The sequence below is a fragment of the Theobroma cacao genome, chromosome 7 (genome assembly GCF_000208745.1).
Source record: "Theobroma cacao cultivar B97-61/B2 chromosome 7, Criollo_cocoa_genome_V2, whole genome shotgun sequence".
NCBI classification, from domain to species: domain Eukaryota; kingdom Viridiplantae; phylum Streptophyta; class Magnoliopsida; order Malvales; family Malvaceae; genus Theobroma; species Theobroma cacao.
The window spans coordinates 10,281,610-10,295,865 of record NC_030856.1 but is presented as its reverse complement, the minus strand read 5'-3'; the positions used below and the strand labels follow the sequence as shown (position 1 = coordinate 10,295,865).

General features: G+C 33.0%; 2 protein-coding genes across 2 annotated transcripts; both read right to left on the bottom strand.

Moving 5' to 3' along the window:
* LOC18594596 (exosome complex component csl4) lies at positions 2,394-5,992 on the bottom strand. Its single transcript, XM_018124348.1, is given in 3 exon segments — positions 2,394-2,685; positions 2,687-2,966; positions 5,920-5,992. Coding segments are annotated over 3 exon segments (645 nt in total).
* Positions 7,660-12,408, bottom strand: LOC18594595. Its single transcript, XM_018124347.1, has 3 exons — positions 12,394-12,408; positions 11,629-11,963; positions 7,660-9,281 (listed from the first exon to the last, which is right to left on the bottom strand). The coding sequence occupies exons 1-3, from the start codon at positions 12,406-12,408 to the stop codon at positions 7,691-7,693; spliced, it is 1,941 nt and encodes a 646-aa protein (XP_017979836.1). The 3' UTR covers positions 7,660-7,690.

Below are 14,256 nucleotides of genomic sequence, written 5' to 3'. Positions count from 1 at the left end.
TAAATGGGGTTTAAACCCAACCACAACCCCTGGGAAATTAAGGCCTACCGTTATTCAATTTATGTGCTTTAAATCTATGATTGATTGCTGCGAAATTATAAAAATTCATAGGTTCGCTAATGAGGTTGCTAAATCCCTCGCTAAATCAGGAGTGTGTGGAGATGTGGATTTTATAAGGTTGATGCCTACTGAGATTAATGACTTATAGCTGCTTCTTTTTCTTTTCTTCCTATTGCTTATCAGTTACTTATCAGACTCTGTTGAGCTGTGATAATGGGGTTGCTACTTCTTTCTTTTGGTTAATCTTGCACATGGTTTTCCACTAGAGCTTTTCACTTGGGGTTAAATCTTATTTGCTGATGATAGGGCTGCTGTTTAATCTTATTTGTGGTTATCATGGTGACCTTCACGAGGCACTAAGGAGAGTGTTTGAAATGTACAAGAGCAATCTTTCACTCTGTTTACTGACATGAAGTGAATTTCCAAGTGTATAGGGGAGATACTTTTCTTTTGCTTTTCTCTGTTGATTCTATGTATGAGGTTGTATAGGTTTTTTTGGTTTTGTGCTTGACAGGATCACCTCTGTCTATTTGGTTGAGGTTTGCTAACCTCTTTTTATTTGATGGGGGACATATATGCTATTTTTTTTGGGAAGGCAAGGGTTGGTTTTGCCGCGCCTGATCTGGTTTTGTGCTTGTGCAACTTTTCTTGGTGGTTTGGAGGTTATTCTCCTTCTTTTGGCTGTAAGCATGCTTGGCTTTACTTTTTTTTTTAACTTAAAAAGTATTATAAAACTCTTATAAAAAATAATAATTTTAAAAATTAAATTAAAGTTAGTTGATAAATTTACTTTTTATAAGCTCTTTTTTATAGATAAACTCTAACTTTAATTAAAATTACCATAAAGGGTATTTAATAAATAATTTTTTATTAATTACGAATTTTTTTGTTTAAAATAAAAAAATTAACTTTATTTTTTATCTATTTAAAATAAATTTTTGAAAATATAAAAAGGACTTTTATATAACATAAAGTTTATAATTAATAATAAATTATAAAAAAAAGAGTTCAACAAATAATTTATAAGTAACACATAATTCATAAATAATTTTTTTATAGAATAATAATAAATAAATAAAATAAAGAGAAAAATTGAATCAAATAAAAAAAATGAGAGATGAAAGAACCCTAACAATAGAGGAGAACCCAATAAAGAAGAAGAGAAGTCTAGGGTGGTAGTAATAATTCAGAAAAATCATGTTTAGCTATTGATGTCCTTACCAACAAAGTTCACTATATTATCTCAACAACCATAATCAACAACTATTATCTCTATTTTTATTTAATTTATCTCAATAACTATTGACCTATTTAATTAATTATTTTAATCATAATCATCAAATATTATACACACCATAAAGAAGTTAAGAATAAATAAACATCACATAATTGTGATATTAAACAATAAATTGAGAAATATCAACAAATAAAGAGAGTTTTCAAAGTCCAAAAAATATAAAAAATAAAATGAAAAACAAAAGAAAAAAAAAAGAAGAAATAATACTTGAATGTAGTTTTGAATTTTGAATCTTCTTTTTTCTTAATTTTTGTAAGAACAACAAAAAAAATCTTAGAATGATGATTTGCAAAAAGGGAAAGAGGAGAAGGAGATCCATAGGTAGAGGGGGAGGAATTATTTTTTGAGAGAGAGGGTCTTTTTGAAAAAAAATAGCTCTTCTAATAAGCTGACGTGTTTTTTTTTAAAAAAAAAAAGAGAAGAGAAATCTCTTAATTGGAGTTTTTTTAAAAATTTTTTTATATTTTATTTTTATAAAAAAAGTTACTTTTTAAGAGTTTTTTACGAAATCTTGTTTGGCCCAACTTCTACTTTTAAGTAGTAGATAAGTTAAATATAAACCAGGCCAAACAAACACTATATGAATGAATTCAATTTTTCAAAAAAATATATATAATATTTACATAAATTCATTAATTGTTTTAAATATTACTGAAACTCAGCTGTAATTATCGTAACTCTTGAAATTCAACTGTTTGATGATATATAGAAAGTATTAACACCATGGCATTTAAATTGGTTCTTAATTAATTACATTTTTTAAATAATATTTTTTTGAAATATAAAACAAAATATATTTCAAATTAACAAAACATATTTCAAATTCTCCACCTATATGGAATTTTACACCATGTTAAAAGCTTTCCAACTAAAGAAGCTTGTGAAATTGCCTCTTTTCCTCGTAAAAGAGTTTAAATTTGAGAAAAGGTGAGGAGGGGTCTACGATACATTATTGCATATGATCATGTTTCTTAAAGCAAAACTTTGGAAATTGGCACATTTAAGACTGCTCCTAGCTTCACTTGGTACCAATTAGTTAACTTTCAACCTTTGCAACCTTCCTTTGCTCAAGTTGGCCAGTCAATGGGCACTGCATTTCTGCCCAACTTATTGGAACCATTGTTGCTGCATCTGCTGAGCTCTTACCAGAGATGACACCCAGTTCATTCTTAGCAGTTGATAGATAATAAGCCCGTGCATCTCCAAGGGACAGCACTACAACTCTGACAATGTCACTAGGACGAAATGACAAGTGCATATCCACTTTGTCAATGTCAGTTGCTCTAACATCTTGTTGCCCAATTATACCACTAAATTTTTCTCTCAGACTTTGTAACAACACACATAACATCTATTGATGTTATCCTAGCTATCACCTTCGTAACTCGGGCAATGACAACAGAACCGGGCTCCGAAACAGGACCATGGGCTTTGTTACCAGTTACTTTCGCAATCAATCTCTGGTGATCAGGAGGAAGGGATTGGATGCAGCGGAAACTAGTGACGGAAGCGTAGATGGTCTTGTTATGATATGTTACATAAGCTCTTTTCCCTGCTTTGAGATTTGTCGCTCTTCCCAACACCGCACCTGGCGTTACTATCTCTACTTCTTCCGTTTTTAAATAAATTTTAGTTCAATATTTAATTTTATTTCTTTTACTTATTTTTTATTTTATTATTTTATTTTAATAAAAAATTAAATAACTAAAATATACATGTGTCACGGATCTTACATCAATAAGAGATGGAATCAGTCTTGGGTATATAAACATGAGTATTTCACCACTTATCATATATATATTTTGGGTTAAGAACGTGGGTTTGTGATTTATAGATTTATTTAAATTTTATTTTCAGAGTTTAAGGTAGTACGAGATTGGGTTTAAATTCCAGCTTGTGACATTTGACATCACTCGGATCTTCATTGATGTGGGGCTCATAAGAGATACAAGGATCAAGGTAGACCCGAACTAGTGTTTTTTTAAACAATGTTGATTTGGATGGTTAATGGAGGTTTCAGTGACTCCAGTAACCCTCCATCACTTCTAGTAGAATATATATGCAATTGAACGGTTCATTATTTGCATAACTAGCCTCCTAGCAGAAAATAAGAATGTTGTCGTCCTTGGTACTGCTATAAACATCAAAGAACCCGAATTATAAAACTCATGTGGAGATGTAAAATAATCCAATTCACAGAACTGATCCTATTAATCCAGCGCCTTACACAAATTGTACATCAAATTAATAATTATGGTAATGATAATATACTTTTCTACATAAAAACCCATATGCCGATGGTTTCTTCACTCTCTTGCTTTCGCCCACCCTACAAATCATGGCCCAAGATCGAAATTTTTGAGTGGAAATGTTAAAAATACAAATTAAGAAGGAACGATTGATTGCAAACTAGTCTCCCTCTTCTATAGGTAAAGAGTTAGTACAACAAGAACGTTGCACAATTGGGTAGGGTAAAAAGTCATGGATTCCACATTAATAAGAGATGGGGTGGGTCTTTGGTATATAAATATGGGTCTTCCACCACCTATCAAATATATTTTTTAAGTTGTGAATATGAATCCGTAATTTATGTACTTATTTAGACTCTAATTTTAGAATTTAAAGTCGTACGAGGTTAAGTTTAAATTTCGGTCTGTTACACATGAACATATCAAAAAAAAAAAAAAACTCAAGTTGCAAAAGAAAGCCCAAACTTATTGGAGGACGATCAGATCAGCCCAGAAAACCTTTTCTTTTTCCTTTTGACACAAAAAGACCTTGTTTTGAGTCAAGTATAAAAGCTCCTAACTCTTTTCTCCTTACATTTTGTCTTCCCCTCTAAGTGAATTCACCTTTGTCCGAATCCTAATTCTCCCAGATCTAAACTTGAAAACTCAAAAACACTAAAAACCTAACCTTAAGCACGATTTCTCTAGGTTTTTTCTTGTGAGTGTGTGTTTTCTGCTTTTCAATCTCTTGTAATTTCTTATGTGTATGTATTTTATACCCTCTGTGATTTAATCCCTTTCAAATTTAATTTCGTGAGTTTTGATTTATTTAAGCTTGCTTTTTTGAGTTTGATTTAAACTGGGATTTTGAATTAGATTCAAACTGAGATTAAGATCCTTACTTTCATGTTTTTTCTTTTTCTAAATTTTTCTTTTTTTCTTTTTTTATTTATATATTTTAAATTTTTTATTTTCTCTATACCCGAATAAAATGAAGTGTCTACAATAATTTTGAACTTTAATTTATTTTTTATGAACTAACTTTAATTTATTAATTTAACTTTTTACTAATAAATGTTAGCTCAAATAAGATAAGTAATCCAATTAAGGAGAGTTGAATTGGATTTTCAAAATCCTTTTCACAAATTAACTTTTCAATCAAGATATGTCAAAAGTATGTCAAAAAACAATTCAATAAAGTAAATGCAACAAATATAAAAAATGAAGAATAGAGAGGTATGTAAACTCGATTTATAGAGGTTTGACTTTTTTTGTTGATGGTTACGTCCTCACCCTTAGTTTACTAAAGAGTTGAATCAATAATTGATTAAAATCAATACAAATAATTTTTCAAGGTTAAGGTATAACTTTCAATCTTTTAAAAGCTAAAATATAACCTCCATATTTTTTCAAAGTTTATAAAACCTCCCTATCTTTTAAAAGTTAAGATAAAATTTTTCTACTTTTTCAAGACTAAGATATAACCTCCATAATTTTTCAAGGTTAAGAAATACCCTCCATATTTTCTCTACCTTTTCAAAGCTAATGTAGAACCTCTCTTATATTTTAAGGTGGAAAGGAAGAATACCTTTAATGGGTAGATATTGCTTACTGAGCTCAAATTTGAAAGAGATAATAGTAATAAGATGAATACAAATAATAAGAGTGATAGCTCTAATGAAATTTTGATCACTCGAATACTTGAATGCTTGGAAGAAAGATATAGATGCTTGATTTTAGCTTAATTTCTCTTTCCTTTTCCTCCTCTTCTTCTTGATAAATCTCTCTACTTGCGCATATGATAAAGGTAATGGCTATTTCAATGCCCCAACCAAATATGCATTTAGGTCAGCCACAAGCAGTCGTGAGTAGGCAACCTGCAGAGACTAAGAAAGCTCCACACTTGGACGCCTTACCAAAACTTTAAAACACGAATAGCCATTCAACGTGTTACGATATTTAGCTGAAAATCTGAAAAAAAATTTGACTTTACACTTTTATTTTTGGCTATTTACCTGTTTTAGATGTGACAAAAATCTAATTTATTTACTCGTGTTATGATATCTTGAAAACAAGAGGTTTTCTGGACCTAAAATTGAGGCTGTTATGATTTCTTTTACCATTGCAAGAAGCCATAACTTTGACTTTTGCAAACTACTTTTTTAATATTAAAGTCAAAGTTTATATTGTTAATTTAAGTTTTAATTTGAGAAAAAAATAATTTATTGATAAAATTGTCAACAAAAATTTTTATCAATAATACCAACAAAAAATACCGACGAATTCCTCTCATTATCGATTAAAAATCAACCGACAGATCAAAACCATTATTACCAATCAAATTGTTGATAGAATGCTCCATGGTTAAGTTACTCACGGCATATGTCATCACCGACGGAATTTTCATTACCGACAATGCTATTATCTACAAAATTCCGACAAAATCTTTTTTATTATCAACAGAAATTTTCATTGGTAATGACTTTTTTTTTTTTTGTAGTGAAAGAAAGATATAGATACTTGCTTTTAATTTGGTTTTTTTTTTTCTTTTTCCTCTTCTTCTTTATAAATCGACAATGATTATTCTACTTCGAAAAATGATCATTTTATGAACTAAAAGGCTAATGGCTATTTCATTCTCTCAATCAAATATATAGTGATCAGTAGGCAACCTGGAGAGATTAAGAAATGCCTTACCAAAACTTTAAGACACGAATAGCCATACAACATTTTGCGATATCAATTAGCTGAAAATTTGAAAATTTTTTTGGCTATTTCCCTGTTTTTGATGTGACAAAAATCTAATTAAATATTATATTATAAATAAATTTACTTTACTAAATAATGAAATTATTACAATTAGTCTTTATTTACTTATATATTAACAAGCCTTTATATTCTTGGACAAATGTCGGAGCTTTAGTAGCTGTAGTTGTATATCAAAGGGAGCTCTGAAGTGCCGAAAGAAAAAGTGTAGATTTCTATGAAATTTGCATTTGTAGTTGCCTGATGTTTGGCTACTTAGAACGTGCGGGAAAAGGACGAAAGAAAGTTTGCTGTATTCTTCTCTCTCAATGTGATGTTGGGAGAAAAAAGATAAACAAAGTAAATGCCCCCTTACCCCAAGTGAGCAGACACATCAACATGGCACCCGTTAGCTCTTGACTGGTTAAATATTTTCCACTTCAAACATAATATTTTTAACATTGTAAATGATTAAATTTGACTCCTAGTTAACACGAAGTTGAGTGAGCATGAATGTTAAAAGAGTGGCCAAACAAAATAAAAAAATAAAAAAAAGGTAAATCATCCTTGCTAAGAACGGTAAGTCATCCCACAACTTCAAATGACATAGCAAAATAAAGGGGTAAAACAGTTGCCTTGAAACCAACACCCATGCCCAAATGCAGCTGGGCTAAGATATGAACAGCCTTTCTTTAATAAAAAGAAAAAGATTACAGACAATAATTTCAGGACCACGGGAACGTTCAAATCAAAAAGCAACACCGTTAGCCATATTAAAGGCTAAATTCACCATTTCAGTTCAGAAGGCAACACTATCACACCTCCCTGTAAGCTACAAGCAACATCTGCATGCCTTTAATCAGTGTTTGAGTGACTACTCCAACAGAGACTAAGACATGATCCATCCCACCTCCTTGGAAATTAATAGTAGGAGCGCGGGAAATCTTCAATACTGAACCCTATACATACTAAACTACATCTCCATACCAGAAATTTCACAACAGAGCATCAAAATAAGCTCCAATGTATGGAAAGGAACCAAGGAAAGGAAAATATATCCCAGCAAGGTTTTATCGTAATACCCCACTTAAATGTTTTGTTAAAAAAGCAGCATGTTTTTAAAGGTAAAAACACATCAAGTAGAAAAGCTAAAATCTGAAAGGGGCTAAATTGACCTTTAGTTTAAATGTCCACGGAGCTTCACCAGAACCATTGTGGATGCTCCATCATAGCCATACGTTTGAAATTGTATAGCTACTTTCATTCCTTTCAGCACATGGCATCACTTGCTCCATACTTCAACATGGCTGTCTTAAACATGTGCGAATTTAAACTTTTCCTAAGTACCAGTTCTTCATGACTATTCTACAAGCATAGACCGCTGAGAGAGATCCCATATCAGCTTTTTCTGCTGAGCATTAATGTGGGGTAAACATGCATGTAAAAGATCAACCGGCATTTCCCTTTTAAAAGCCCTGGTAGCATCTGACTTACCAATTGCCATATTTGGTTTGACCTGCATACGCAAGGACTGCATCACAGTATCATATTTGTTTACACAATACTTGGTAAGAAGGTTAAAGAATTCATCAAATGAGGCCTTCCAAAGGGACTGATTGGTCATATTATAATTGTCAGCAGCTCTAAAATCAATCATGAGTTTCGTTGCCCTATCAAGGACAGACTTCAGAATTAGAGATGCCCCATCTCCAGCAGGACTTCCAACCGGACGAAGAGGGGGCTGCTCTGAGGAACAAACCACAGCTGCAAGACAGACACTAAGTGCACGAAGATCCATGCCATGAACACAGGAGGAAACAACCATTGCAAGGTTATTTGTAGTTTCTGCTGCTCCTGGATCAGAGGGAAGGCCTCCAAACAAGAACCTTAAATGATGGCATATGGCCATGCAGACAACTTGCATAAGCTCACCACTAGGAAAAAGAAGCTGAAGGTACCTTGCCAGCAGCTTCCGGCCTTTGGGAAGGGAAACTATCCGTAAAAATACAAAATCGTCCTTATGAGCAAGCTCATCTGTGTGACCATTCTTGCCATGTGGATCAACCAATTGAAGTGATGCAGCCAGGCCTTCCAACAAAACCTGTCGTCTTTGTCTGAGCTGTGCTCCACCATCCTGCAACTGATTAAACTGTAAAAACCGGTCAATATCATCTACATCAAGAAGAAGGCATAGACCATCCTCGATTGTAACTTTAGCAACAAGCATTGGTTCCTGTTCCAGGGGCATATCAGAAACTTTCTGTTCATTGTTGCTGACAGCAGATGAATTTGGAGGGTCAACTTCAAGAAGAGGGCGAGGCCTGCGAATCGAAGAGAAAGGAACCCTTCCAAGAGCATCAACCTGGAGAAACGCATGTGGCTCGGTATTAGCACGTGCTCGGGGAGGAAGATCCCTAAGATGAGTTGGGCAAAAATGATGTCTCAACTTCGCCCCAGCATAGTTTCTAGCAAGACAAGCCTGGTGGTAATAATCATCCACGTAAGGGTCGTTACTGTGAGTCGCAGCGAGCTGCATTCTAAGAATGCCCTCAATCTCATCAGTAGACATGTATTTGGATCTAAACTGAGGCCATCCAATATCACTCTTGAGTCCACTGCTATCAAAGCCCTGCTGAGAAAATCGTGGATTCTGCCTGCTTCTTTGAGCTGAGTTCGGTCTTTGATCTCTCAGATCACCAAGACCAAGCATAGCTTCAAACTTGTTCATTAGAGGAGAAGATGGGGAAAGATGAGGATTAAATAGTTGCGACCGTATCCCTGACAAAAGGCCAAACGATGGCTGAACAAGATGTCGAAGACTCTGTTGGTGCGACTGCAGCTGTGGCATTAATTGTGGTGGAATCAAACCGTTTTGATGAGATGACTGTTGTTGCAACATATTGTTTAAAACACTCGTTCTGAGTAAAGTATATAAGCTCCTAACTCTGCCTCTAAGTGAATTCACGTTTGCTCAGAACCTCGATACTCCCAGATCTAAACTTGAAAACTCAAAAACCCAAAAATCCTAATCTTCAGCGATTTCTCTGAATTTTTTTCTTGTGAGTGTGTGTTTTCTACTTGTCAATCTCCTGTAATTCCTTATGCGCAGGTATTTTATACTCATTGTTATTTAGTCCTTTTCAAATTTAATTTAATGAGTTTTGATTTAGTTAAGTTTGTTTTTTAGAGTTTGATTTAAACTAGATTAGGAATTTGATTCAAACTGAGATTAGGATTCCCACTTTCAATGTTTTTTCTTTTTCCAAACTTTTCTCTTTTTTCAATTATTTTTTGTTTTTTTAATTTGTATATTTTTACTTAAACTTTCGTATATTTTTTTATGAATTAACTTCAATTTATTAATTTAATTTTTGTTAATAGTATATGTTAAGATAAGTAATCCAAGAGGGATGAATTGAATTTTCAATATCCTTTTCACAAATTAACTTTTCAGTTAATATATGTCAAAAGTAAGTTGATAAATAATTGAAAGTAAATGCAACAAATATAAAGAACGAATAATGGAGAGATATGAAAACTTGATTTATGGAGGTTCGACTTTTTCTTTTGGTGCTTATCTCCTCTCTCTAGCTTGCTAAAATGTTGAGTCAATTATTGATTAAAATCAATACAAATACCTTTTTAAGGCTAAGGTATAACTTCTATCTTTTAAAAGTTAAGATATAACCTCTCTATTTTTTCAAAGTTAAGATAGAACCTTCCAATCTTTTATAAGTTAAGATAGAATTTTTCTACCTCTTCAAGCCTAAAATATAACCTCCATATGTTTTAAAGGTAAAGATATAACCTCTCTACCTTTTCAAGGCTAAGGTAAAACCTCCCCTATATTTCAAGGTGGAAAAGGAGAATTCCTCTAATGGATGAATATTGCTTAATGAGTTCAAATTTGAAAGAGATACTAGTAATAAAATGAAAACAAATAATAAAAGTGAAAGCTCTAATGAAATTTTGATCACTCGAATACTTGAATGCTTGGAACACTACAGAAAAGTAAAATTCGTCGAAAAATACTGACAGAAAGCCAACGAAATACTGACAGAATTATGTGTTAAGTATTACCGACGGAACACCGATGGAACTTCTTACATTAGTATTTCGTCAACAATACAATGATGCGCAACATTGTAAGATGGCACTAAGTTTATCGACAGAAGATTTTTGTCGGAAGCAGATAGATAATATTGACCAAATTACCTACGGATTGTTTGGTCAGCATTGTGGTTATGTTGCCAATGGAATTGCCCACGAAATTATCGACGAAGACAATTGGATTGACTAATAACTACACCGATGGAGTTATTGACGAAATCACCAATGGAGACAATTGGAGTAATTAAATTAAAATAGTCGACAAAAATTTCATTGACAATTCCATCAATAATTTTATTTTAATATCTCGAGTCCTTTTATTTCCTCTCATTTCTCCTTTTAACATTAAACTCCCTCTTCTCCCTCAAATCTATGTCTCTTGACCTCCCCTACCTTTCACCCTACCCTAACGACCCCTTTCGCACCAAACCCATGTCGACAATCGACCCAACCCCTATGGTGGTTGATTCCTCCTTCTCCCTTCATTTGGGGGCTGCCCAGTACCTTGTCTCTTCCCTTTTCTTTCTTTTCCCTCAATTTCAATTTGTTCAAACTTAAGTTTTTCAAACTCCCTTTTGAAAATCTTCCAATCTCACCTAAAATGCCATTACAACGATTCTTTAATGGATTGCACAAATTTTCCTTTAAAAATTATTATTATTATTATTATAGGTCGAACTTTTGTCATTTTGTCTTTATGGGTGTTGTGAAAATGGCGACATTAAGGAATATGTTGTTGGACGAAGGAAGTGTTGCTTGTTATAAACAGATATAACACTTGTTAATACATGAGAAACAAGTGTAAAACATGTTTATCATAGTGACATGCATAGCTACACGTAGTAGTCTTCAACACTAAGCAAACCACACACAAACATGCAGGATATCCAAGTGGATTGTCACTTGTCATTTTGTCCACTTGACACATGCAAGCATTAACTCCAACATTCCCCCTTAATGCTTGTATGGAGAATCTTTAGTTGATCTTTGTGATAGTTGAACTTTGGCTTGCTCAGTGATTTGGCCAACATGTCAGTGAACTGTTCTTCAAAACTAAAGTGAGGAATGAGCACTTCACCACATTTTTCAGCATCACTCGATAGATAATACTTGACACTGATGTGTTTTGTTTTTTTATAGAAGACTGGATTTTTGGCAATAGTGATTGTTGATTTATTATCCACGAACAGCTCAGTTGGTTTTGTCTGAGGCATTCCAAAGTGGAGGGGTACTTTCCTCATCCATGTGGCTTGCTTTGCAACTATAGCAGCTGCCATATACTCAACTACAACAGTAGTTTGTGCTACTGTTCCTTGCTTGTGTGAACAAATCTGAAACTTGTTCTTCCTAAGCTGAGACTTGTTGTGTTTATGATCTCTCTTTTCTTTCTCCCTTGACTCACCAGGTTCCTTTCTTGGTGTTGTCTCAAACATGACTTTGCCTTTGAATTTTGCACTCAAAGCATTTTCAAAGACTTTCTCCACAACACTTTTACCTGGAATATTCTCATCCAACAATCTCACCTAATTTGTTATTTGCATTAGCTTATCTCTGTAGACCTTCAAAACTTCATTGTCCTTCATCTTAAGGGCCTCAAACTCACTTAATGGTGATGTTTGATGAGAGAAGATACTGTTATTTGCCATGCTCCAAGGGTGGGTTATTGTTTGGAGGATTGTGTGGTGATATTCAGAGTTTTGGTCCGGTAAGAACTCAAATTGTGCTCTGATACCATGTTATAAACATATTTAACACTTGTTAATACATGAGAAACAAGTATAAAACATGTTTATCATAGTGACATGCATAGCTACACGTAGTAGTCTTCAACATTAAGCAAAACACACACAAACATGTAGGATATCCAAGTGAATTGCCACTTGTCATTTGTCCACTTGACACATGCAAGCATTAACTCCAACATTGCTTTGGAGTTTTCTTGATCTTTTTTACCTGTTTGTTCTGCATTTACCGATTTCTTGTTGTTTTTTTTTTCTTTGTTCTACTTTAGAGTTATGTGACATCGAGGTGTTGTAAAGACACCTAGACGTTGTGAAAGACACCAATCGTGGTGAGGTTGAAAACCTCACTAAGGTGTATCACCAACCTTGACAAGGTTAAAAACCCCACTAAGGTGAAAAATAGTCAAAATCTCACTTTGGTTGGTTAGGCCAAAGATACTAAAACCTCTTACTCTTTAAAAATAGCCTAGAGAAATAAGCATTCCTACTGAAAAAAAAATATTATTTATTAACTCTCAACTTGAATGTATATAATAACTAAGCCTAAGAGTCCTATTTATAGTATTTTAGGCTCACATCCTAATAAAACTCTACTTCTAGTTGTCTAATACAACTAGAATAATTAACAGGAGATTTAAATAAAATAGGTGTTATATTCTTAAATAGAACATGACTAGCTTAAAGTCTTAATACAAGTAAAAGAAGAATTCCTATAATTCCTAAATCAACTAAAATTAGCAAAAACTAAATTAAATAAAATACAATCCTAGACGCTCCCACGTCATTATGTTTGATGCTTGGAGTTTTGAGATAAGCAAAAGCATGTGTACAAATAGTTTGATGCTTGGATATTGCGCTGGTTGTGAAATGTCCCATACTTTGATATGGTGATAAATAAAGTTGATCGGATGCAATTTGAGGTCAATTAAAATGTTTAAAAGTGATAAAAGACGAAGGAGTAGTTTAGGATAAAATATTCCACACGCGAGAAAATAACAATAAAATAATAATAATTTTATCAGAGGAGAATTTGTGAGATAAAAGGTGATTCGGAAGTCAAGTGAGGCATAATAAGGAACTTTGGGAACCAAAGAGACAAGATAAAATTTTTAGAATAAAATAATATTTTATTAATAAAATATTATTAAAATATTAATATTTAGCCGGATGTCGAAATCAGTCATGAAGAAGGATCATATGGTTGATCCAAGTAGGGGAGAAGATGTCAAGCCTGACTCTATAAAATACTTGTCATGACATACATGTGATGGATAGCATGTTTGCATGTTAGGAGAGTCTCGAAAAATTTATAAAAGTCGGTATTGTACCTAGAGGTACAACAAAGTTGATTTAAGCCTTTAACTATATCAAATAGAGAATTTAAGATGAAATTAAGAATATTAAAGTCCAAAATGGTTTAATATGGTGATTTGGAGTTCAAGGATCAATTTGGAGTCAAACCGAAAATTTCACTATATAGGGGTAAAATGGTAATTTTACCACCTGAGGATAAAATTGGAATATTGGAATAAGTTTTTGATCAAGATTGATCACATTTGACTCATTGGAGTATAATTTGAGGTTGATAAGTTAAAAAGTTATAATTTCGGTATTTTTAGAGCATAGGGATAAAATGGTAATTTTACCACTCCAAGGGCAAAACAGTAATTTTTCACCACCATGACACTTTTCCAGCACATGGTCTTCCTTTATCCTCATTTTGACCTTTGACTAATCATGTGGTGGAGATAAAAGGCTTAAAATTTTTAAAGTTTTAAAAATGGACCAATGGAAACATGCCACGTGTCAAGCAAGAATATTTTATTATTTTTCATTAAAATCAGCCCATATTTATCCCATTCTTCTTCTCCATATTCGGCCAAGACAAAAGGAAAGAAAGGAAAAAACAAAAAACAAAACCTAGGTGGAGGATTTCAAGAGAAAAAGTATGAAAAATCAAGGAAAACAAGTGAACAAGGTAGGATTTTTCAATTTAAACTTGAAATCTATTTTCCTTAAGCATTTCTCCTTATTTTCCATAGTTAGATTTCATGTTTTCATGATGAATTCATGG

Coding starts and splice junctions, on each gene's coding strand:
- LOC18594595 (XM_018124347.1), bottom strand. Junction 9,282..11,628: donor CAGACAAAACCAACTGAGCT/GTTCGTGGATAA, acceptor GAATTCACTTAG/AGGCAGAGTTAGGAGCTTAT.